At 43.1% G+C, this 26,906-nt stretch overlaps 1 protein-coding gene across 2 annotated transcripts; it reads left to right on the top strand.

The window, feature by feature from the left end:
- Positions 1 to 26,815, top strand: LOC148998877 (putative late blight resistance protein homolog R1A-3). Of its 2 annotated transcripts, none has more exons than XM_089141644.1 (2): positions 1 to 1,093; positions 26,491 to 26,815. In XM_089141644.1, the coding sequence occupies exon 1, from the start codon at positions 76 to 78 to the stop codon at positions 1,045 to 1,047; it is 972 nt and encodes a 323-aa protein (XP_088997770.1). In that variant the 5' UTR covers positions 1 to 75; the 3' UTR covers positions 1,048 to 1,093; positions 26,491 to 26,815. The 2 variants fall into 2 exon arrangements, with proteins under 2 accessions (XP_088997770.1, XP_088997771.1); XM_089141645.1 differs by lacking the exon at positions 26,491 to 26,815 and adding an exon at positions 1,173 to 1,214.
- Positions 26,816 to 26,906: the final 91 nt, after the last annotated feature.

The raw sequence follows: 26,906 nt of genomic DNA, 5'->3' as shown, positions 1-26,906 counted from the left end.
CTTGCCCATGTTCAAACACTCTTTTTACGTCGTGACCAAAATTCTGTTTTCGTTGAACCATTCCAACGCTACAAGATGCTTAGGGTTTTAGATTATTGGGAGGAAGTGAGTCTCGTAACAGACATTGACAAGTCGAATACTTATCTCAAGTACCTCAAAATAAGACTTGGTGGCTTGGATCATGGTAGTCTACCATCCGTATTTAACCTTCAACTCCTCCAAGTTCTTGACGTAAGAGGGTTTCCAATAAATGACTTGCCAGAAGGGATTTGGGGTATGCAGAACTTGAGGCATCTGTATTTAGATGGTCCCGGCAGACTACCTCCAAATCCATCTAAAAAATGTCTCCACAATCTCCAAACTCTATGTTACGTATCCAAAGATCAGCATCCAGCCAAGCACAGGCCAGTGCATATGGCAGCAGGATCATCGGCAGCACCTAATTTTATTAGAAAGTTGGTTGCTGGAACGTTGTGTGCAGGAGGCTCAAATGGTAATGAAAAAAAAAAACAAGTTCACATAGCGGAGTTCGCACCCAATTTGATCAAGTTAGGGTTGTATGGCTACCAGTGTAACTCTTCAGATGAACAGAACTCCACCATCAACCTAAGATTCCTTCAATCTCTGAAATTTGTCAAGGGGTTCACTTTCAAGAAGCCAATCAAACTGCCACCCACACTTACAAGTGTTAGCCTCGAGGGGGCTGTCTTGGAGCCTGAAACAATGGAGACGTTTCACAAACAACTACCCAGTCTCCGAAGACTAAAATTAGACAGAGCAGTGTTCGTTAAAGATGAGTTGGTCCTTCGTAAAGGATTATTTCCAGAGCTGCGGTGTTTGAAGGTTCTGAATTCAAAAATAGTGAGATTGGAGTTAGAGGAAGGAACGATGCCATCACTCAACCGATGGTTCCTCATCAAGTGTCCTGGGCTAAACATTATCCCAAAGGAACTTCGTGAAATGATTGCTGCTCGAAGAATTGAATTGTCATGGCTCCCCGAAAACTTCAGCAAGGCAATTAGCGAATTCAAGAACAGCGATCTCTGAGCTCATGCATCTTGGTGCTGCATTGCCTCTAATTTGAGCCACACTGGTGAGTTTCTATCTCAGCAATTCTTCTTTAATTTCCCAGGTTTCATTTAATAGCCACTGGCTGTGCCTTTCTTGATCAGGATGGATATCATAATATATTGGTCTGAATGCGATCAAGATCAAATAATATTTTCTGCATGCAAATTATGGATTTAGGAGCTTCATGGATGAAATTCATATACGATTGTTTCTATCATGCTACTGATGATCGTTTGCTTCTTCTTTGTTTTCTCTCAATTGAGTCAATTACTTTTAAGAATATGAGACATAACCAAAGTAGAGTTTCTAGTAGAAAACACTTTGATAAGGAAAGCATGTGTTGGGTGATGGAACAAATACAGAATCCTATTGTAACTTTATCTGTATTCATCTCAATTTGAAGTAAATAAACTCTCCCCTAAAGCATGTAGATTAGAGGATTCAGCACCGTGAAATTGGTCATCGTCCTTGGACGACAGAGTTACAATGCATTTGAACGGCAAGTAACTTCACATGCCTGGCAAAAAATGAAGCTCAAAATTAAATGGCAAGGGAACACATATGGACCCATATGAACCAGATTTGATCAACAAGGGAATATCTAAAAACCAAGTTGATCTCTATAGAGAAGTCTTCCACCTGAAATAGAAAAATATTCCAGAAATGCCGCACTATGCATTAATATTGACTCAACCCAACTAGCAAAACTAAGAACTTGGGTATTAGGATTTTTTTTTGTCCCCCTTACCTTATGTGATCCATTGATCCAACTAAACCCATTCTCTATTTCTCTCATTGGCTTCCCATATAAGATGCTAATTGATGCGTCCAAAATCTGCTCAGCCCTTAGAATGGGTTAGCAGAATTCGGCGGCTGTCACTCATTGCTATCATACGGATAACCTTCAGATAACAATCGGGTTATCCTAGGAGTCATCTACTAGTCCAAACTAGTAGAAGTCTATCACTCAACGGATCTATCTATTAAGATCCAACGACTACCCGAAGAAGGCTCAAATACATCCAACGAATGAGATTTGAAGGTACACTTTATATAAGACACCACCTACCCACAAGGTAGGGACGGATGAAAACACTCAGATACTTACTATCTGAATCGTATTCCTGTATTCATTCCTTAGCTCTGTGCTCTAGCAGAGCCGTTTGTGATTAAATTCATCAACTGACTTAGCCTTCGGAGGTGGACTCCCGATCCCAGCAGTCGGGCCACATCTGACGCTTTGATTTGCAGGTCATTCTCAGGAGATCTAAGGGCTGAGCAGATTTTGGACGCATCATTTGGCGCCGTCTGTGGGAATCGTTTCAGAAAGCTATGGTGACTAGATCAACGGCAGTAGCAGCTGCACAGCGCGATGCTGGCGTCCAAATTCCTGGAGTAAACAATCCAGATATTTTGGAGGGAAGTCGATCCCTTGAAGTAGATGGTGGTCAAGGAGGTAATAATCCTCCAGATTCACTCCAGTATCAACTGGATCAACTGAAACTCCAGGTGTTGGAGGTAAGTCAGGCACTCCGTTCGCTGACCAAACAAGTGGTGATACCTCAAGGACCCGATCATCGTGATGCAGGAAGGCGCGCATCACAGCGGGATCAAAGACTGATCGATGAACAGAATGTCGGTCAATCGGTTCGACGGACCACAAGGGAGTACTACCTAAGAGAACTGAGGATCTCCCTAGGTGTGGCAATCGGTTCGACGGACCACAAGGGAGTACTACCGATTCAAATACAAGGTTGGGTGGAGGATTGCGAACTCACTCACCAACCATCAGACATGTCGTTCGAGAGAATGATCTTGTGGCTCGAGGGAGTGATCATGTGGTTGGGGATTGGTCAGCACATATTGATCAAGAATTGGCCAATATCAATCAAAAGCTCGGACAATTGGCTAGAGGGAGGATAACTGATGATATCTATTCGGTTATTCGAAATACTCCATTTGCCGAGCCCATGCCGGATATCAGTTTCCTCACAATTTCCGTTTGCCAACTTTTTCCACGTTCGATGGCTCTGAAGATCCCATGGCCCACATCAGTTATTATCAACAGACTATGGCAGTTGCAGGTAATTCTAATGAAATCCTTGTAGGGTCTTCGGTTCGTCTTTGACGAGAGCGGCACAGAAATGGTTCTCGAACCTCCCGTCAGGAAGAATCATGGATTTCAACGAATTGGCACGCAAATTCATAGGGCGATTCCAGAGTGGAATCCAGATCAAGAAGACCGAGGAAACCTTGTTTACTATTAGACAAGGGAAGAGTGAATCGATTCGGGAATACCTAAAAAGATTCAACATGGTTACAATGGAGATAGAGAATCTAGATGAGCAAGTAGCTAAAACTGCTTTGTTCACTGGACTCACTAACCGACGACTCTTGGAGTTATTACTTCAAGATATGCCTACAACTTATGCTAAATTGGTACAGATATGCCAAAAGCAGGTAAAAGTCATGGAAATCTTAGATGCATGCTAGGGGGACAATAAAGCCTCCGTAAAAGAACAGAAGGCTCCTGAGATCAAGCAGAAGCCGAAGCAGAATATTCGTGATCGAGTCGAAAAGCCTCATCAGGCGTGGCGGCAGAGATCTCCCGACAAAAGTGAGTATACTCCATTAAATACTCCTCAGGCTGATATTCTAAATATTATCAAGAAACGGAATATCTTGAAGTGGCCTCCAAAGCTTCCTACAAAACCTAGGGAGCAGGATCGAGAAAGTTATTTCCGTTTCCACAAGGATTACGGTCATTATACCAATGATTGCAGACAGACATTTAAAGGCGGATATTGAAAGATTGATATCCCAGGGACACTTGTCCAATTTCGTCGGCAGAAGACGAGAGGAACCACGTGACGCAGGTGCAAAAACGGACCGTTCGGTTAGCCCAGACCAACCGAAGGAGGCTCCTAAGTCTAAAAAGGGTAAGGAGGTGATCGATGCTACTCGGTCACCAATCCTTACAATTTTTGGAGGTCCCAAGCCTGAATCACTCCGAAAGCTGAAAGCAAAATCCAAATTCGTTGGGACCGGAGAAACACAGATGCGTAAAAGGCCAAATGGTGAGGGTTCAATCACCTTTGGCGAAGAAGATGAAAGAGGCGTTTGTTTACCTCATGACGATGCCATAGTCATCAAGGTAGAGATTGCACGCCGAGAAGTACACGTGGTGTTAGTTGACACCGGGTCTGCTGTAGACTTTTTATCTTATGCAGCTTATCAAAAACTTAAGGTGCATAAAGACTTGATGGAGCCGTCATCCACACATTTATATGGCTTTGCAGGATCGTCTGCAATAGCGGAAGGATCGGTCCAGTTGGACCTGTCGATTGGAAGCTTCCCCAAGGAAGCTACCATTCGGGTAAATTTCTTAGTGGTTAGAGAGCTCCCAGCTTACAACGTCATACTCGGGAGACCATCTTTATCAAAGTTAGGTGCTATCGTCTCCATGAAACACCTAAAAATAAAATTCCCGACAGAGATGGGAATCGGTCAAGTTTCCTCTTACCAGAGAATTTCTCGGCAATGTTATGTTGCATATCTAAAAAATAAGGAGGGCCCGAGAAAGGTAACAGCGTTACCAATTGAAGTACAAGATGATCGGGACGAGCAGAAATGCAAAGGCCCGAGCCAGTAGAGAAACTGGAGAAAATTCAGTTGTATCCCGATGATGAAAAAAGAGTTACTTATATCGGGTTACTTATATCGGGTCTGAGTAGCTGGAAGAATTCAAAGAGGAGTTGAAGTCTTTTCTTCAACAAAATAGTGATGTGTTCGCATGGTCTGCAGATGACATGCCAGGAATTGATCGGCATGTTGCAGAACTCAAACTTTGGATAGATCCAAAGGTAAAACCAGTTATTTAGAAAAGGAGAAATTTCTCCATGGAAAAATACGAAGCCGTTAGGGGCGAAGTTGAAAAATTGAAGAGCTCTGGTTTCATTGAACCAATTGAATGCCCAATCTGGTTGGCCAATGTGGTAATGGTTAAAAGGCAAATGGAAGGTGGAGGATGTGTACAGATTACACAGATCTCAACAAGGCTTGCCCTAAAGATTGTTACCCGTTGCCCATGATTGATCTATTGATAGATGCAACTGCATGATATGAAATATTGAGTTTCATGGATGCCTACTCAGGATATAACCAGATCCTCATGAGCAAGAAGGACAAAAAGTTCACGGCTTTCATGATTGATCGTGAAAGCTTTTATTATAAAGTCATGCCATTCGGTCTGAAGAATGCAGGGGCTACTTATCAAAGGGTCGTCAACAAAATTTTCAAAAACTTATTCGAGAAGAATGTCGAAGCCTATGTTGACGATATGCTAGTAAAGAGCATTGCAAGGGCGAAACATATTGAAGATTTAACAGAGGTATTTTTAGTGCTTCAAAAATACCAAATGAAGCTGAATCCGGAGAAATGTGCCTTCGGAGTTTCGTCAGGCAAATTCTTGGGCTTCATGGTATCACAAAGAGGTATTGAGGCTAATCCAGCCAAAAATCAAGCTTTGATTGATATGGAAGCCCCCAAGACTGTTCGGGATGTGCAATGCTTAACGGGAAGAGTAGCCGCATTGAACCGTTTCATCTCACAGTCAGGAGAAAAGTGCCTACCTTTTTTCAAAGCACTCAAAGATTCGAGGGGTAGTAAGGAGGCAAAGTGGACTGAGGAATGTCAGACAGCTTTCAAAGAACTGAAGGGGACACTGGGAAGACCACCGGTATTGTCTCAACCCGAGAAGGGAGAAATCTTACAGCTATATTTAGCAGCATCCCCTTCGGCAGTCAGCGTAGTACTCGTTCAGGAAAAAGACAAGAAGCAGTGGCCGATTTATTATGTCATCCACGTACTACTTGATGCGGAGACACGGTATTCTCAGATCGAGAAGCAGGCTCTAGCTCTTATGATAGTAGCTAGGAAACTACAGCCATACTTCCAGGCTCATTCAATCGAGGTATTTACTACTTTTTCCCTTAGTAAAGTTCTTCGTAAACCTGATTTGTCTGGAATAATGGTGGCTTGGTCGGTTGAACTCAGTGAGTTCCAAGTAAGGTTTAAGCCTCGAACGGAAATCAAAGCTCAAGCACTAGCCAACTTTGTAGTAGAGACTATTGCACCCATGGAAGAAATTGTCTGATGCGTCCAAAATCTGCTCAGCCCTTAGATCTCTTGAGAATGACCTGCAAAATAAAGCGTCAGATGTGGCCCGACCGCTGGGATCGGGAGTCCACCCCTGAAGGCTAAGTCAGTTGATGAACTTAATCACAAACGGCTCTGCTAGAGCACAGAGCTAAGGAATGAATAACAGGAATACGATTCAGATAGTAAGCATCTGAGTGTTTTTTCGTCTGTCTCCTACCTTGTGGGTAGGTGATGCCTTATATAGAGTGTACCTTTGAAACTCCTTCGTTGGATGTATTTGAGCCTTCTTCGGATAGTCGTTGGATCTTAACAGATAGATCCGTTGAGTGATAGACTTCTACTAGTTTGGACTAGTAGATGACTCCTAGGATAACCCGACTGTTATCTGGTGGTTATCCATATGATAACGATGAGTAACAGCCGCCGAATTCTGCTAGCCGTCATCAGGTTGATTAACCTATTCCAAAAGTATCGGGCTAAGGCGTGCTTGTGGCTGATTTAGTTTTCTTCCTCAGCAAGCTACCTCCTGGACCCGGCTCACTCGGAAGCGAGTCGATTCCCTTCATCTTGACCGGAGTCGAGAGTCGAACCAAGGATGAACCAAGTTCGATCATATTTTCTCCATATCACGAGCCCCCGAGACCAAGCATTCGATCGATCCCGAGGGCTTGATTTTTAACTGGGTCCTTTGTTGAACAATAATCTTGTATAATCCTCAACCCATTAAATGTCATATCACATTTAATGCGGTTGTGTCACTTTTTCCTCGAGCATTGTAAGGGTGACGTCACGCGTCATTTTGCAGCCGGAACTTTCGTGGCTCACGCAATCAAAACCACGGTTTCGAATGCCTTGCTTTGGATTCGTGAGTTCAAACTTTCGAACCGTCTTCAAATCTCGATCGTTGATGCCGAATTCATCTTGATTGTACATGTCCTCGAACACTTGTGCGGGTGCTTAAAAGCGAATTGTTGTCTCCGTAGGTTTCATTCTCCTTGTCTGGAATTTTGAAACCTCGTCGTCTTCTTCACACCTTCACGCTTTTCTCGTTCTCGAGCTTTCTGCCTCATTGACTCAATAAGTTTACTGACTCCTTTGCAAAGTTTACTTTCGTCTCTAGGTTTCTTTTTCTCTAGAAACCACAGTCATACTTCTCAGTAATGGAGGACAGTAGGGTTTCTTTTGAAGTTTCCCCTGTGCCCAGCGCCGGTAAGGGCGATAGTGGTGATGAGGTCTTTGTTTATGTTCCCTCTGAGCAGTCGGATAGTGACAAGAAAACCCTAACTGCTCTCTGGCGTGACTTCGCAAAAGTTAGCCAAAAAGGAGTAGAAGAAAAAACTGAGACTTCTTCTACCCTTCATGAGTCTGGACCATCCATGACTCCTAAGATGACTGCCGAGTCCTCTGGGCAGTCAAAACAAACTACCAAATCCACTGGTGGACCTGATTCCGTCGCTTCCTCCTATAACGAGGAAAATCTTCCTTTAGCCATCCAGGGTTTTGACTTTCCTTCTTCGTACCATCTTAGGGCTCCCAATTCTGACGAGAGAGTCGAGTCGACCCTTCCGGGTGAGTTGTCCCTGTATATTGACACATTAGAAAGTGGTGTTTGCTTTCCCTTTTTCAATCCTTTGTTTGCAGCCATTCTGAATCATTGGGACATTTGTCCCGTAATGTTTCTTCCCAATAGCTGGCGTCTCATCGTTGGCTTCTTGGGTTTGTGCTTTGAACTTGGCATCACGCCTTCTCTTCCTCTTTTTGTACATTTTCATGTTCTTTCTATTTCCCATCCTCTCGTTTAGGTTGTGCTTTCCAAGCGTAACAAAGTGGAGCTTGACTGGACGGGTAGCATTCTTGCCAAAGGAACTTGCCCTTCCAATCATAAAGGATGGCGCAAGCGGTATTTTTTCTGCCGAGCGCCTCAATCAGATCTTAACTTCCCGACCGTCTGGAAACAGTACACTTCATACTCTGAGGGTAACCGGGTCCTTCCCTTATCCAAAGAAGACAAAACAGCCATCGGGAAGATCAAGTCAATTCCATGGTATCAAGAGATACATGGTTATGAGATGGAATACAACTCCATCCTTCAGTACTGGGGGTTGGCTCAACGCGAGCTTCCTAACCGCCACGTTTCACTTTCTCGACGATACTGTGAATTTTTTCAACTTTGACTCTCGTCTTTCTTTGCAGTGCCTTCAAGAATGAATCCCGATAGTCTTCGGGTGAAGGTTGCCAGGGTTGTTGTGACTGCTGAACAACGGTCTCCTCGAACCTTGACTGCAGAACAAGTAGCTTCTGCTCCACTTCTAGACCCTTCTTATAAGGGTATTAGGAACCTGAAGCCAGTGGTTGAGGCTTCGAGGAGAAGGACAAACCAATGGTGGAGGAGGTAGACCTCCCCTCTCCCATTCGAACTAAAAGGAAGCACGATTCGGCTGATGCTTCCGCCTTGAAGAAATCCAAGAAGAGTAAAGACTCTGAGGAGATCTTCATGCCTCAATGGACGCTGACGCGGATAGATCGAGCAACACATGATCCTGAGAAAGCTGCTGAATGGAGCTCTCTCGGTCTTTTGCCTGCCAATCGTCAGGCCTTTGAAGCTCTGGAGGATGATGTTCTTGTTCGTCATTCCACAAGGTACCATTTTTCTTGATCTTTTACTAACTGCTTTGTAATCGCCCCGAGATTTTCTTGACAATCTCTTTGTCTTTCTAGGAATGATGTGTTGAGCTTTTACCAACACATGGAGGCATTGAGCTGAGTTGGTCGCAATGGCTCCTTACTGCAAACCTATGAAGAGAATTTGGCGAAGGCCAATTCTGAAGTAGACCGGCTGAAGAAAGAAGCCGAAGAGTTGAAGGAGAAGCACGATGAGGAGATGAATTCCTTGAAGAAGGAACTTGACTCGTCAATTACTCGTGCTATTGCTGCCGAACGTGAGGCCAAGAAGTATAAAAATGAGGCTATTGTTTTTGGTGAGAGCCTCGAGTTTAAGTCCTTGGATAATGGACGCTTGTTGAAGATGGCAGTTCCCAGCAAGCCCGAACATATTAAACCAGATCTTCGAAGGGACTGCATTCGGAAGTATCTGAACAACGTCCCCTTCATCAATTTGTTGGGCTTCTTCAACCTTCAAGCTTACCGAGCGGGGCAAAATGACGTCTGGGAAAAGATCCTTGAATCTAACCCTTCCTTCGACACAACTCCCTTTCGAGAGGTGTGTCACAAGGAAATTTTCGGGAAGCTTAAGTTGTCTTTTCCCGACTGGGTTTTGGAAGAGGAGGATCCTATTCCAGCGGACCCAAACATCGAGGAGTATCTTGCTGATTCGCCGCCCCTTCCTGAAGAAACTCAACAGCCTACTTCGGAGAAAGATCCTAATAAAGACTCCTCGGCTGACAGTGAGGAAGAATCATAGGGAACCATCTCTTTTTCTTCTTTTTTTTTTTGTAAGGGTTGGCCCTCTACGGTCTTAATGAAATAGAAATCAGTCTTCTTTTTCTCAAACTCTTCCAATGATTGCCTTAATACTTCCTCATCTCATATCCAAAAAATTGTCTTAAGAACAATATGTGAATAATATAAGTTATCACGTAGATTAACTCATACCTTAACGTTCGGGATATCATGGAAACGCGTTCGGGACAGATGTGTTCGGTCAACTTCTAGACCTTTTATGCCATCTGTACTCTTATCTCCCAATTGCTCCTTTTATGACAAAACCCAAACGTTTTCTGTATTCGTTTACCAATCTCTCCTCCCAAGGAGTTGGGAATACTCTATTATTTAATGCTGATGCGACGGTTGGTACTTGGTAGTATCCTCATATCAGGTGCATACTGTTCCACGTGGAAACTTTGTTCAACCTTCGAATTTCGAATTTTGAATTTCAAATTTGAAGTGCCATTATCCCCTGACCGTTGATCCTGTGGTTTTAGGAATTCGAAGCGTCTCTTCGATCCTGTCCCTTGATTGTCTTGGGCTTTCAACCATCGCATCCCTCTTTGAGGCTATTTAAGCCCCTCAAGGGTACTTCATTTTTATCTCGCTATCTGCAAGTTATTTCTGTCTGATAGATTTGCAAAACGACATTCCGTTTTCCTTTGTTGTATCCGTACTCTTGTCCTCCAACACTATCTTCGATCAGAATCTGAATGAGTAAGTCTTCTTTTCTGTTTATGTCACGAATCTCTTCTTCTCCCTAAGTAAACTCCACAGTATTCATACTTGGGGTTTACTTAATTGGAAGTTCTAAGTAGTTCATGTTTAACAGAGATCTAGGGTTTTCCCTTTTTTGTATGTTGTTGGATTCTCATACTGACACTGTTTTTTTGTATTTGTAGTGCCTCCCAGAATTAACTTGGACTTTATTAGGGCAAATTCCTGCAAGAAAACTACCCCAGTACTGACGAAAGTTGCTTCCTCTGAGGTGATTGCCGTTGGCGAATCTTCTAAACGTGAGGAGACTGCTGTTGGTGAATCTTCAGATCAGATTCCCACAGTTTCTACTGATGTTTCTCCTACGCTCCCTCTGCCTGAAGAGACCGTTCGGTCTTCCAAGGAGGACGTGGCTCCCTCCGTCGTTGCTTGTACTGTTGATGCCCCTGCTAAAGAGACCGTTCGGTCTTCCATAATGAAGACCCTTCGGGAATCTGAGGCAACTATGTTGGCATCTAAGGAAGATGTGGTCCCTGCTGGTGCCGCTTCTATTTCCAACTCTAGAGCTTGTTTGGCATCCTCCTCCTCTCCTTCTCTGGAGCTGGAGGATTTTGCCACTAGGAAGCGCCCTAGGTTGGCTGATGATGTAGCTCATCCTTTTTGCTCGTTGAAGAGGTCTGACTTGGTGACAGGCGATTTTGACAAGGCACTGGAATGGTGCACTGCTGTTCAGATGCCTGCCGAGAGTAGAGCCCTCTCCACGATCCTAGACAGTGATTTTATGAAATCACTGGTGATGTAAGTTTTCCTTCATTACCTTTTGTTTTGAAGACTTTTCTTTTGCTCATGACTAACTATGAAGTTATTGCAAGAGTCTCACTGGTAACTTCCACAACCAAGTGGAAGTAGCCTTTAGACTTAGGAGACTGAGTGATGAAGTTTCCAGGCTTCGGGACGAATCCAAAGCCAAAGACGCTGAGATTGCTCGTCTTGGAAACCGAGCTTGGGAGATTGCTCGAGAGAAGAATTATGAGATCGATCGTCTCCGTTCGGATTTGGATGATGCCAGGGAGAAGACCCGTCGGCTAGAGCCGGAAGCAGGAAAGTCAGGGGCGAAAGGGTCTGAAGCGTACCCCAAAGGCAAGCTATTATCCCTTTGCCCGAGTCTCTTCCAACTGATGTTCGCAGGGCTTGCATCTTCAAGTATTTGCACAGTAAGCCTTTTGTTGACATGCTGAACGCTTATAACTTGCAAGCATACCCGAATGGCAAAAACGAAGTATGGGAATCGATATTAAGGAGAAATCCTTATTTCAACACGACTCCCCACCATAAAAATTGTCATCCTGAAGTGTTTGCCAAGCTGGGACTTCCTCTTCCTGCCTGGACCATGGATACAACAGACCTTCCACCTCCAGATCCGGATATCATGCATCATCTCGACGATTCTCCTCCCTATTCTCCTCTGAAAGGATTCAGTTATAAAGAGCTTGCCCCGAATGCAAGTTTGATCAAAGATCAGACTTCTTCCAATCAAGCTGGATAAAGAGTATGGAATTGCGGAGGATTTTGTACTTGCAGAATGCTTCGCAATCCTTAAGGGAGAAAAACAAATGATAACATATGTTTTCCCGACCCCGTTCTTCTTCTTCTTGAATCTGTGTTGCTTATTGACTCTATGTTTCTTCTGACAAAGCTACTTCGATCTTGTTTAACTTCTTAATGATCACCAACGATGACTATCTTTTTTGACCAAACGAAGATTGTATCCCAACTCTTGTTGTCTCATATGTATGTTTGATGTAAAGGTTGGCCTCTTCTGGTCATTTGAAGAAATAAAGAATTAACCTCATCTTGAACTTTGTCAATCACTTGAGTCATTGTTGCAATATGTCTTAGTTGTTCAGAACAGTGCCTTTACTTAGAGATTTCCGTAGAAATTCAATAAGTTTGAGAAGGAACTCACTCGGGTTTTAAACCGATGCCTTGTAAAAGGAACTCACTCGGGTTTTAAACCAATGCCTTGACTTAAGAAATTTTGGAAAAATTCAATAAGTCTGAGAAGGAACTCACTCGGGTTTTAAACCGATGCCTTGTAGAAGGAACTCACTCGGGTTTTAAACCGATGCCTTTTGATTTTTTCACTGGATCTGTTCTTGAGTGTTGTATGATGCCCCCAATCAAAAGACAGTATGTTGAAAACTGATAATTGTATTGATTGAGTTGAAATTTGTTACATCATGAATGAAAATGATAATCTTCAAAGATAATATTTCTTCAGATGTCTGGCATTCCACGAACGATCCAACTCTTTCTGGGTTGTCATGTTCTTTAGCTTATAAGCTCCCAAATCGACCGGTTTAATAACCATATATGGTCCTTCCCATGAAGGGTCCAATTTCCTTTGATGGCGTGGATCTGAAGCTAAGTTATTTCTCAATACCATGTCTCTTGCTAAGTACCGACGATTCCTCACTCGGGAATTATAATGTGACGCTATCCTCCGTTGATAATGTTGAGTTCGTGCTATTGCTTTTGCACTAACCTCATCCAACAAATCAAGGCTATCAAGCAGTCCTTGTTTGTTCGCTTTTTCTTCGAACTCTCTGTCCCGTAGTGTTCCAGCCATTTCTTCCATAGGTGCCAATGCTTCAGATCTGTAAGCCAATTTAAATGGAGTTTCTCCTGTGGGTGTTCGAACCGTAGTTCGGTAGGCCCACAGTACATTCTGCAACTCTTCGACCCACAAGGCTTTATTAGCTTCGAGTCTTCTCTTTATTCCCTCAAGTAACGTCCGGTTTGTAACCTCTACTTGACCATTGCTTTGGGGGTATGCCACTGATGACATACGATGCTCGATTAAGTAAGTCCCACAAAATTGTTCGAATTGCGGGTTATCGAATTGAGTGCCATGATAGGTGACGATTATTTTTGGCATCCCGAACCGATATATAATTGACTCGAGCACGAACTTCTCCACTTTTCTTTCAGTGATGGTTGCCAAGGCGCTAGCCTTTACCCATTTGGTGAAATAATCGATCGCTACTATGAGATATTCTCTTTTGCCTGACGCCTTGGTGAATTTTCCCATGATGTCAATTCCCCACATTGCAAAAGGGATGGGATCCAGAATTGAAGTCATGGTTTCAGCTGGGCGTGTAGATACTGTAGCATGGATTTGGCAATTGCTACACCGACGAACATATTCCATAGCAACTTGCTGAAGCTTAGGCCAATATAACCCAAGCCTCAGGATTTTGTGTGCCAGGGCCCGACCACCCATGTGAGCACCACAAATTCCTTTATGCACCTCATCCAGAGCTGATTCCGCTCCTTCGGGACCCAAACATCTCAAAAGGGGTCCAGAATAAGACCTTCTGTATAGTCTTCCATTTTGTATAATGAATCGCGTTGATCGCACCTTGATTAATCTTGCCTCTTTTGGATTTTTTGGTAGTTTATCATCTCTCAGATATTCTACTATCGGATCCATCCAGCAACGCTCTGCTTCAATATAGGAGATTTCCTTCTCGTGATAACTTGGAAATGTTATCTCTTCTATATAGACTGAAGGGTCTAAATTATTTTCTTTGGCATTGGCTAATCAAGATAGCTCATCTGCCATTGTATTTTCTTTTCTTGGAATATGACGTACTTTCAGATTTCTGAACTCTTTCTGCAATGCTTGCACAATCTCTTGGTATTTCTATAACCGAGGTTCTTTAACACCATATTCCCCCTGTACTTGGTTGACAATAAGCTGAGAGTCACTATAAATAGTTACGTCTGCTATCGCCAATGCTTTTGACAATTTAAGTCCATCTATTAGGACCTCGTACTCCGCCTCATTATTACTTGCTTCGAATGCAAATCTTAATGCATATCGAATAATAAATCCTGCCAGACTCTTTAGGAGAATTCCAGCCCCTAATCCATCCTTGCTACTCGAACCATTCACATATACCTCCCACACTGTCGAGATAGTGGGTTCGGTAACTTCTTCCATGGGTGCAGTAGTCTCTACCACAAAGTCGGCTAATGCTTGAGCTTTGATTGCCGTTCGAGGCTTAAAGCTTACTTGGAACTCACTGAGTTCAACCGACCATGCCACCATTCTTCCAGACAAATCAGGCTTACGAAGAACTTTACTAAGGGGAAAAGTAGTAAATACCTCGATTGAATGAGCCTGAAAATATGGCTGTAGTTTCCTAGCCGCTATCATAAGAGCTAGAGCCTGCTTCTCGATCTGAGAATACCGTGTCTCCGCGTCAAGGAGTACGTGGCTGACATAATAAATTGTCCATTACTTCTTGTCCTTTTCCCGAACGAGTACTGCGTTGACTGCCGAAGGGGATGTTGCTAAATATAGTTGTAAGACTTCTCCCTTCTCCGGTCGGGACAATAGCGGTGGTCTTCCCAAGGTCTCCTTCAGTTCTTCGAAATCTTTCTAACACTCCTCAGTCCACTTTGCCTCCTTGCTGCCCCTCTTATCTTTGAGTGCCTTGAAAAAAGGTAGGCACTTTTCTCCGGATTGTGAGATGAAACGGTTCAAAGCGGCTACTCTCCCCGTTAAGCATTGCACATCCCGGACAGTTTTGGGGGCTTCCATATCAATCAAAGCTTGTATTTTGGCTGGGTTAGCCTCAATACCCCTTTGTGATACCATGAAGCCCAAGAATTTGCCTGAAGAAACTCCGAAGGCACATTTCTCCAAATTCAGCTTCATCTAGTATTTTCGCAGTACTGAAAATACCTCTGTTAAATCTTCAATATGTTTCGTCCTTGCAATGCTCTTTACCAGCATATCGTCAACATAGGCTTCGACGTTCTTCCCGATCAAGTCTTTGAAAATTTTGTTGACAGCCCTCTGATAAGTAGATCCTGCATTCTTCAGGCCAAATGGCATGACTTTATAATAAAAGCTTTCATGATCAGTCATGAAAGCCGTAAACTTTTCGTCCTCCTTATTCATGAGGGTCTGATTATACCCTGAGTAGGCATCCATGAAACTCAATGTTTCATAACCTGCAGTTGCATCTATCAAGAGATCGATCCTGGGCAACGGGTAACAATCTTTAGGGCAAGCCTTGTTGAGATCTGTGTAATCTGTACACATTCTCCACTTCCTATTTGCCTTTTTGACCATCACCACGTTGGCCAGCCAGATTGGACATTCAATTGGTTCAATGAAACCAGAGCTCTTTAATTTTTCAACTTCGCCCCGAACAGCTTCGTATTTTTCCATGGAGAAATTTCTCCTTCTCTGAATGACTGGTTTAACCTTTGGGTCTATCCATAGTTTGTGCTCTGCAACATGTCTATCAATTCCTGGCATGTCATCTGCAGACCACGCGAACACATCACTATTTTGTTGAAGAAAAGATTTTAACTCCACCTTGAATTCTTCCAGCTGCTCAGACCCGATATAAGTAACTCTTTTTTCATCATCGGGATACAACTGGATTTGCTCCAGTTTTTCTCTTGGCTCGGGTCTTTGCATTTCTGCCTCGTCCCGATCATCTCGCACTTCAATTGGTAGCGTTGTCTCCTTCCTCGGGCCTTCCTTATCTTTTAGATATGCAACATAACATTGCCGAGAAATTCTCTGGTCAGATGAAACTTGACCAATTCCCATTTCTGTCGGAAATTTTATTTTCAGATGTTTCATAGAAACGATAGCACCTAACTTTGATAAGGATGGTCTCCCGAGGATGACGTTGTAAGCTGGGAGTTCTCGAACCACTAAGAAATTTACCCGAACGGTAGCTTCCTTGGGGAAGCTTCCAATTGACAGGTCCAACTGGATCGATCCTTCCGCTATTGCAAAGGATCCTGCAAAGCCATATAAGTGCGTGGATGATGGCTCCATCAAGTCTTCATCCACCTTAAGTTTCTGATAAGCTGCATAAGATAAAAGGTCTGCAGCAAACCCAGTGTCAACTAACACCCTGTGTACTTCTCGACATGCAATCTCTACCTTGATGACTATGGCATCATCATGAGGTAAACAAACGCCTCTTTTATCTTCTTCGCCAAAGGTGATCGAACCCTCACCATTTGGCCTTTTACGCTTCTACGTCTCTCCGGTCCCAACGAATTTGGATTTTGCTTTTAGCTTCTGGAGTGATTTAGGTTCGGGACATCCAAAAATTGTAAGGATCGGTGACCGAGTAGCATCAACCACTTCCTTACCCTTTTTAGACTTAGGAGCCTCCTTCGGTTGATCTAGGCTAACCGCGGTCCCTTTTGGTCCTTGCATCATGTGGTTCCTCTCGTCTTCTACTGAAGAAATTGGACAAGTGTCCTTGGGACATCAATCTTTCGATATCTGCCTTTAGATGTCTGCAATCATTGGTAGAATGACCGTAATCCTTGTGGAATTGGCAATACCTTTCTCGATCCTGCTCCCTAGGTTTTGTAGGAAGCTTTGGAGGCCACTTCAAGATATTCCGTTTCTTAATAATATTTAGAATATCAGCCCGAGGAGTATTTAATGGAGTATACTTACTTTTTTCGGGAGATCTCTGTCGCCACGCCTGATGAGGCTTTCCAACCCGATCACGAATAATCTGCTTTGGCTTCTGCTTGTTCTCAGGAGCCTTTTGTTCTTTAGTGGAGGCTTTATTGTCCCCCTGGCGTGCGTCTAAGATATCCGTGACTTCCGCCTGCTTTTGGCATCTCTGTACCAATTCAGCATAAGTTGTAGGCATATCTTGAAGTAATAACTCCAAGAGTCGTCGATTAGTGAGTCCAGTGAACAAAGCAGTTTTAGCTACTTGCTCATCTAGATTCTCTATCTCCATCGTAACCCTGTTGAATCTCTTCAGGTATTCTCGAATCGATTCACTCTTCCCTTGTCTAATAGTAAACAAGGTTTCCTCGGTCCTCTTGATCTGGATTCCACTCTGGAATCGTCCTATGAATTTGCGTGCCAACTCATCAAAATTCATGATCCTTCCTGATGGGAGGTTCGAGAACCATTTCTGTGCTACTCCGGTTAAAGACGAACCAAAGACCCTGCAAAGAATTTCATCAGAATTACCTACAACTGCCATAGTCTGCTGATAACAACTGATGTGGGCTGTGGGATCTCCGGAGCCATCGAATGTGGAAAAAGTTGGCAAACGGAAATTGTGAGGAAATTGATATCCGGCAATGGGCTCGGCAAATGGAGTCTTTCGAATAAACGAATAGATATCATCAGTTATCCTCCCTCTCGCTAATTGCCCAAGTTTTTGATTGATATTAGCCAATTCTTGACCAATTTGCGCCGACCGATCTTCAACAACACGATCACGGCCTCGAACAACATGATCATTATCACGAACAACGTGTCTGACAGTTGGTGAGTGAGTTCTCACTCCTGTAACCAACCTTGTATACGAATTGGTAGTACTCCCTTGCGGTCTATCAAAACGATCGTCACGCTTAGGGAGATTTTCCATTCTCCTAGGTACTCGGTCGCCTTCCCGAAAGTTTTGACCGACATTCTGTTCATCAATTAGTCTTTGATCCCGTTGTGATGCGCACCTTCCTGCATCACGATGATCGGGTTCTTATGGTACCACCACTTGTCTGGTCAGCTCACGGAGTGCCTGACTTACCTCGAGCATTTGGAGTTTCAGTTGATTCAGTTGATACTGGAGTGAATTTGGAGGATTATTACCTCCCTGACCACCATCTACTTCAAGGGGTCGACTTCCTTCTGGAATATCTGGATTGTTTACTCCGGGAATTTGGACGCTAGCATCTCGCAACGCAGCAGCAGCAGCTGCTGCCGCTGATCTAGTCACCATAGCTTTTTGAAACGGTTCCCACAGACATCGCCAAATAATGCGTCCAAAATCTGCTCAGCCCTTAGATCTCCTGAGAATGACCTGCAAAATAAAGCGTCAGACGTGGCCCGACCGCTGGGATTGGGAGTCCACCTCCGAAGGCTAAGTCAGTTGATGAACTTGATCACAAACGGCTCTACTAGAGCACAGAGCTAAGGAATGAATAACAGGAATACGATTCAGATAGTAAGCATCTGAGTGTTTTTTCGTCCGTGTCCTACCTTGTGGGTAGGTGATGTCTTATATAAAGTGTACCTTCGAATCTCCTTCGTTGGATGTATTTGAGCCTTCTTCAGATAGTCGTTGGATCTTAACAGATAGATCCATTGAATGATAGACTTTTACTAGTTTAGACTAGTAGATGACTCCTAGGATAACCCGACTGTTATCTGGTGGTTATCCGTATGATAGCGATGAGTGACAGCCGCCGAATTCTGCTAGCCGTCATTAGGTTGATTAACTTATTCCAAAAGTATCGGATTAGGACGTGCTTGTGGCTGATTTAGTTTTCTTCCTCAGCAAGCTACCTCCTGGACCCGGCTCACTCGGAAGCGAGTCGATTCCCTTCATCTTGACCAAAGTCGAGAGTCGAACCAAGGATGAACCAAGTTCGATCATATTTTCTCCATATCATTGTCGAACCCACTATTCCGACAGTATGGGAGGTATATGTGGATGGTTCGAGTAACAAGCAGGGGGTAGGAGCCGAAATTCTTCTGAAGATTCCGACAGGATTTATTATTCGATATGCATTGAGATTTGCATTCGAAGCAAGTAACAACGAGGCAGAGTATGAAGCCCTAATAACTGGACTTCAATTGTCAAAAGCATTGGCGATAGCAGACGTAACTATTTATAGTGACTCACAGCTTATTGTCAATCAAGTGTAGGGGGAGTATGGTGTTAAGGAACCTCGATTGCAGAAATATCAAGAAATTGTGCAAGTATTGCAGAAAGAATTCAGGAATTTGAAAGTATGTTAGATCCCGCGAAAAGAAAATACAATGGCAGAATGAGCTATCCAGATTAGCCAATGCCAAAGAAAAAAATTTAGACCCTTCGGTCTACATAGAAGAGATAACATTTCCAAGTTATCAGGAAAAGGAAATTTCCTATATCGAAGCGGAGCGTTGCTGGATGGATCTGATAGTAGAATATCTGAGAGATGATAAACTACCAGAGGATCCGAAAGAGGCAAGATTAATCAAGGTGTGATCAGCACGATTCATTATGCAGAATGGAAGGCTATACAGAAGGTCTTATTCTGGACCCTTTCTGAGATGTTTGGGTCCCGAAGGAGCGGAATTAGCTCTGGCTGAGGTGCATGAAGGAATTTGTGGTGCTCACATGGGCGGTCGGGCCCTGGCACACAAAATTCTGAGGCTTGGGTTGTATTGGCCTAAGTTTCAACAAGCTGCTATGGAATATGTTCGTCGATGTAGCAATTGTCAAATCCATGCTACGGTATCTCAACGCCCAGTTGAAACCATGACTTCGATTCTAGACCCCATCCCTTTTGCGATGTGGGGAATCGATATCATGGGGAAATTCACCAAAGCGTCAGGCGGAAGAGAATATCTTATAGTAGCAATCGACTACTTCACCAAATGGGTCGAGGCTAGCGCCCTGGCAACCATCATTGAAAGAAAGGTGGAGAAGTTCGTGCTCGAGTCAATCATATATCGGTTCGGGATGCCAAAAATAATTGTGACCGATCATGGCACTCAATTCGACTGTCCACAATTTGAACAGTTTTGCGGAACTTACTTGATTGAGCACCATATGTCATCAGTAGCATACCCCCAAAGCAACGGCCAAGTAGAGGTTACAAACCGAACGTTACTTGAGGGAATAAAGAGAAGACTAGAAGATGATAAAGCCTTGTGGGTCGAAGAATTGCAGAATGTACTGTGGGCATACCGAAATACGGTTCGGACACCCACAGGAGAAACTCCATTTAAATTAGCATACGGATCTGAAGCGTTGGCACCTGTCGAAGTAATGGCTGGAACACTACGGGAAAGAGAATTCAAAGAAAAAGCGAACGAACAAGGACTGCTTGATAGCCTTGATTTGTTGGATGAAGTTCGTGCAAAAGCAATAGCACGAACTCAACATTATCAATGAAGGATAGCGTCACATTATAATTCCCGAGTGAGGAATCATCGGTACTTAGCAGGAGACTTGGTATTGAGAAATACCTTAGCTTCAGATCCACGCCATCAAAGGAAATTGGACCCTTCATGGGAAGGACCATATATGGTTATTAAACCGGTCGGTTCGGGAGCTTATAACCTAAAGAACATGACAACCCAGAAAGAGTTGGATCGTTCGTGGAATGCCAGACATCTGAAGAAATATTATCCTTGAGAAGATTATCATTTTTGTTCATGATGTAACAAATTACAACTCAATCAATAGAATTATCAGTTTTCAACATACTGTCTTTTGATTGGGGGCATCATCATACAACAACAGATCCAGTGACAAAATCAAAAGGCATCGGCTTAAAACCCGAGTGAGTTCCTTCTACAAGGCATCGGTTTAACACCCGAGTGAGTTCCTTCTCCAAGGCATCGATTTAACACCCGAGTGAGTTCCTTCTCAAACTTAATTAATTTCTCCGGAAATTCTTAAGTAAAAGCATCGGTTTAAAACCCGAGTGAGTTCCTTTTACAAGGCATCGGTTTAATACCCGAGTGAGTTCCTTTTCAAAACTTATTGAATTTCTTCGGAAAACTCTAAGTAAAGGCATTGTTTTGAACAACTAAGATCTACTGCAACAATGACTCAAGTGGCTGGCAAAAGTTCAAAAATGAAGTTAACTCTTTATTCCTTTAAATGACCAGAAGGGGCCAACCTTTACATCAGAAAGATTACAAGTGTTGACCAAAAGGAAAGTCATCATCAGTGATCATCAAGAATTTAAATAACTTTTTCAGAAGCAACACAGAGTCAAGAAGAAGAAGAAGAATGGAGTCAGGAAAACATATGTTTGTCTCCCCCAGGGATTGTGAAGCATTCTACAAGAACAAAATCCTCCACAATTCCATACTCTTTATCCAGCTTGATCGGGAGAAGTCTGATCTTTGATCAAACCTGCATTCAAGGCAAGCTCTTCATAGCTGAATCTTTTCAGAGGAGAATAGGGAGGAGAGTCGTCAAGATAATGCATGAGATTCGGATCTGGAGGTGGAAGGTCTGTTGCATCCTTGGTCCAGGCAGGAAGAGGAAGTCCCAGCTTTGCAAACACTTCAGGATGACAATTTTCGCGGTGGGGAGTCGTGTTGAAATAAGGATTTCTCCTTAGTATCGATTCTCATACTTCATTTTCGCCATCCCGGTATGCCTGCAAGTTATAAGCATTCAGCATATCAACAAAAGGCTTACTGTGCAAATATTTGAAGATGCAAGCCCTGCAAACATCAGTTGGGAGGGACTCGGGCAAAGGGGTAACAGCTTGCCTTTGGGGTATATTCAGACCCTTTCGCCCCTGGCTTTCCTACTTCCCGCTCCAGCCGATGGATCTTCTCCCTGGCATCATCCAAATTCGAACGGAGACGCTCGATCTCGGAATTCTTCTCTCGACCAATCTCCCAAGCTCAGTTTCCAAGATGAGCAATCTCAACATCTTTGGCTTTGGAGTCTTCCCGAAGCCTGGAAACTTCATCACTCAGTCTAGTGAGTCTAAAGGTTGCTTCCACTTGATTGTGGAAGTTACCAGTGAGACTCCTGCAATAACTTTAGAGTTAGTCAAGAGCAAAAGAAAAATCTTCAGAATAAAAGGTAATGAAGAAAAACTTACATCACCAGTGATTTCATAAAATCCCTGTCTGGGATCATGGAGAGGGCTCTACTCTCGGCAGGCATTTGAACAACAGTGCACCATTCCAATGCCTTGTCAAAATCACCTGTCACCAAGTCAGACCTCTTCAACGACCGGGAATGATGAAACACATCATCAGCCAACCTAGGACGCTTCCTAGTGGCAAAATCCTCCTGCTCTAGGGAAGGAGAGGAGGAGGATGCCAAACAAGCTCTAGAGTTGGAAATAGGGGCGGCACCTGCAAGGACCGCATCTTCCTCGAATGCCCGAAGGGTCTTCATCATGGAAGACCGAACGGTCTCTTCAGTAGGGGCGTCAACAGTACAAGCAACGACGAAGGGAACCACGTCCTCCTTGGAAGACCGAAAGGTCTCTTCAGGCAGGGGAGGTATGGGAGAAACATCAGCAAAAACTGTGAGAATCTGATCTGAAGATTCACCAACAGCAGCCTTCTCATGTTTAGAAGTTTCACCAGTGGCAATCACCTTAGAGGGAGCAACCTTCGTCGATACTGAGGCGGTCTTCTTACAGGAATTCGCCCTAATAAAGTCCAAGTTAATTCTTGGAGGCATTGAAGTGCAAAAAAGCAGTATCAGTGCAAGAATCCAACACCTTATAAGCAGAAAAGGGAAAACCCTAAATTTCTGTTGAACATATACAGTAACGAACACCATTGAACTTCCGTAATGAGTAAACCCCAAGTACGAATACTGTGGAGATTACTCAGGGAGAAGAAGAAGTTCGTGACATAAACAGAGCAGAAGACTTACTTGTTCATACTCTGATCGAAGATATTGTTGAAGGACAAGAGTAAGGATACAACAAAGGAAGACAGGATGTTACTTCGCAAATCTATCAGATAGAAATAACTTGCAGATAGCGAGATAAGGATGAAGTACCCCTTGAGGAGCTTAAATAGCCTCAAGGAGAGTTGTGACGGTTGAAAGCCCAAGTTAATCAAGGGACGGGATGGAGAAGACGCTATGAATTCCTAAAAATACAAGATCAACGGTCAGGGGATAACGGCGCTTCAAATTCGAAATTCGAAGGCTAAACTAGGTTTCCATGTGAAACAGTGTGCACTTGATACGAGGATACTGCCAAATACCAACCGTCGCACCAATATTAAATAATGGAGTATTTCCAATTCCTTGGGAAGAGTAATTGGTATAAGAGTACAAGGAAACGTTTGGGCTTCGTCATAAATGAAGGAGCAGTTGGGAGATAAAAGTTCAGATGTCACAAAAGGTTCAGAAGAATTGTGATCGAACACGTCTCTCCCGAACGTGATAACTTATATCACTCACATATTATTCTTAAGACAATTCCTTGGATATGAGATGAGGAAGTATTAAGGCGATCATTGGAAGAGTTCGAGAAAAAGAAGACTTTCTATTTCATTAAGACTGTAGAGGGCCAACCCTAACAAAAAAAAAAAAAAAAAAAAAAGAGAGATGGTTTCCTATGATTCTTACTCATTGTTGCCCGAAGAGTCTTTATCAGGATCTTTCTCCGAAGCAGGCTTTTGAGGTTCCCTGAAGCCTCAACCACTGGCTTCAGATTTCTAATACCCTTGTAAGAAGGGTCTAGGGGTTGCATAGAAGCTACCTATTCTGCAGTCAAGGCTCGAGGAGACCGTTGTTCTGCAGTCACAACAGCCTTGGCAGCTCTTACCCGAAGACTCTCGGGACTCATTCTTGGAGGCACTGCAAAAAAGACGAAAGTCAGAGTTGAAAAAATTCACAGTATTTTCAAGAAAATGAAACGTGGCAGTTAGAAAGCTCACGTTGAGCCAACCCCCAGTATTGAAGGATGGAGTTGTATTCCATCTCATATCCATATATCTCTTGATACCATGGGATTGACTTGATCTTCCCAACGGCCGCTCTGTCTTCTTTGGATAATGGAAGGACCCGGTTACCCTCAGAGTATGAAGTGTATTGCTTCTAGGCGGTCAGGAAGTTAAGATCTGATTGAGGCACTCGGCAGAAAAAATACCACTTGAGCCATCCTTTATGATTGGAAGGGCAAGTTCCTTTGGCAAGAATGTTGCCCGTCCAGTCAAGCTCCACTTTGTTGCGCTTAGAAAGCACAACCCAACCAGGAGGATGGGAGACAGAAAGAACATGGAAATGTACAAAAAGAGGAAGAGAAGGTGTGATGCCAAGTTCAAAGCATATATAGGCCCAAGAAGCCGACGATAAGACGCTAGCCATTGGGAAGAAACATTCCGGGACAAATGTCCCAATGATTCAGAATGGCCGGAAACAAAGTATTAAAAAAGGGAAAGCGAACTCCGCTTTCCAGTGTATCTATATACAGGGAGAATTCGCCCGGAAGGATCGAATCAACCCTCTCATCAGAAGTGGGAGCCCTAAGTTGGTACAAAGAAGGAAAGTCAAAACCTTTAATGGCTAAAGGAAGATTTTCCTCGTTATTGGAGGAGGCGACAAAATCAGGTCCACCGGCGGACCTAGTAGGTTGTCTTGACTGCCCAGAGGATTCGGCAGTCACCTTCGGAGTCAGGGACGGTCCATACTCAGGAAGGGCAGAAGAAGTCTTAGCCTTTTCTTCTACTTTTCTCTGTTGGCTAACTTCTGCGAAGTCGCACTAGAGAGCAGTTAGGGTTTTCTTGTCACTATCCGACTGCTCAGAGGGAACATAAACAAAAGCTTTATCACCACTATCGCCTTTACAGGCACTACGCACAGGGGAAATTTCAGAAGAAACCCTACTGTCTTCCATTACTGAAAAGTCTGATTGTGGTTTCTAGAGAAAAAAGAAACCTAGAGACGAAAGTAAACTTTGCAAAAGAGTCAGTAAACTTACTAAATCACTGAGGCAGAAAGTTCGAGAATGAGAGGATCGTGAAGGCGCGAAGAAGACAACGAGGTTTCAAAATTCCAGACAAGGAGAATGAAACCTACAGAGACAACGAACCGCTTTTAAGCACCCGCACTAGTGTTCAAGGACGTGTATGATCGAGATGAATTCGGCATCAACGATCGAGATTTGAAGACGGTTCGAAAGTTTGAACTCACGAATCCAAAGCAGGCATTCAGAAACCGTCGTTTGCGTGAGCAACGATAGTTTCGGCTGCAAAGGACGCATGGCGTCACCCTCACAATGCTAGAGGAAAAAGCGACACAACCGCATTAAATATGATATGACATTTAATGGGTTGAGGATTATGTAAGACTATTGTTTGACGAAGAACCCAGTTAAAAACCAAGCCCTCAAGATCAACCGAACGCATGGTCTGGGGAGCTCGTGATATGGAGAAAATATGACCGAACTTGGTTCATTCTTGGTTCGACCCCTGACTTCGGTCGGGACGAAAGGAATCGAATCACTTCCGGGCGAGCCGAGTCCAAGAGGTAGCTTGCTGAGGAAGAAAACTAAATCAGTCACAAGCACGCCATAATCCGATACGTTCGGAATAGGTTAATCAACCTAATGACGGCTAGTAGAATTCGGCAGCTGTCACTCATCGCCATCATACGGATAACCATCAGATAACAATCGGGTTATCCTAGGAGTCATCTACTAGTCCAAACTAGTAGAAGTCTATCACTCAACGGATCTATCTGTTAAGATCCAACGACTACCCGAAGAAGGCTCAAATACATCCAACGAAGGAGATTCGAATGTACACTCTATATAAGACATCACCTACCCACAAGGTAGGGACGGACGAAAACACTCAGATGCTTACTATCTGAATCGTATTCCTGTTATTCATTCCTTATCTCTGTGCTCTAGCAGAGCCGTTTGTGATTAAGTTCATCAACTGACTTAGCCTTCGGAGGTGGACTCCCGATCCCAGCGGTCGGGCCACATCTGACGCTTTATTTTGCAGGTCATTCTCAGGAGATCTAAGGGCTGAGCAGATTTTGGACGCACCACTAATATATTTTATTCATCTACTTGTCTATCATCTAAATCATTTATATGACAAAAAACTTACTATGGCAACGAGATCAATCTATCTTCTAGTCTCACAATAAAATTTTAAAATAATTGATTGAATTCAATTATTCGTGATTGTTCATCAATAAGATTGAATATTGTTGAAGCAACTCATGTTCATTTTAAATTTAAGTAAAATGAATGAAAGTTATAATAGAATTGATATGATTGGACCATATAATTAATTCATGCCTCATGACTCGGAGAATGAGTGAGAGTAACAATCTCCCTCTTTTTCTTTTCTTCTTCTTCAATTTTTTTTTTGTTTTTTTTTTGTTTTTTTTTTTTGTTTTTTGTTTTTTTTTTTTTTTTTTTTGTTTTTTGCTTTGTGGCTTCTCTCTCGGTGATGAATGAGAAAACATGTAAGTCCATTAATTACTAAATCTAATTATGATCCAATAGAGAATTCCAATCATGCATGTTAATTAAATATTTTAGCATACTCTGATTGTTATCGTCTTTTTACAGGTGGATAGATATATGGCTGGAGGCAAGAGCGCATTTGCAAGAACATTTCAACTGTCAAGTGTGTCAATAAATTAATAAATTCATTTAGCAGCTATTCACACTGCTTTCTATAAACTACTTTCTGTATTATCATAAGAGATCAACTGATCTGGTTTCTTTATTTAGCTTCTTCCAACAACATTTTAGAACATTTGAATTTCAACATGCATGTGTGTGTCATTGTTTGTTTTCATATCTTTCTCCTTGAACATTTGAAATTCGACATTTTCACCTCTTTGTTTGCTTTGTGGTATAAGCCTCATATAGGTGCATGGATGCCACAATGCCTGGCCGCTAGCATTTGTATGCCGATAATTATTCTGAATTTTATCTGCCTATAATTATTATAAACTTTATTTATGAATTGGTGTTGTTTC

This window comes from Hakea prostrata, unplaced genomic scaffold (genome assembly GCF_041222555.1).
Source record: "Hakea prostrata isolate BN-2017 unplaced genomic scaffold, UWA_Hpros_2 contig_102, whole genome shotgun sequence".
Taxonomy (NCBI): Eukaryota; Viridiplantae; Streptophyta; class Magnoliopsida; order Proteales; family Proteaceae; genus Hakea; species Hakea prostrata.
This window is presented reverse-complemented; position numbering and strand designations above follow the sequence as displayed.

What these genes read in the sequence shown, in the direction of transcription:
- LOC148998877 (XM_089141644.1), top strand. Translation starts at nt 76, where the DNA reads ATGCTTAGGGTTTTAGATTATTGGGAGGAAGTGAGTCTCGTAACAGAC.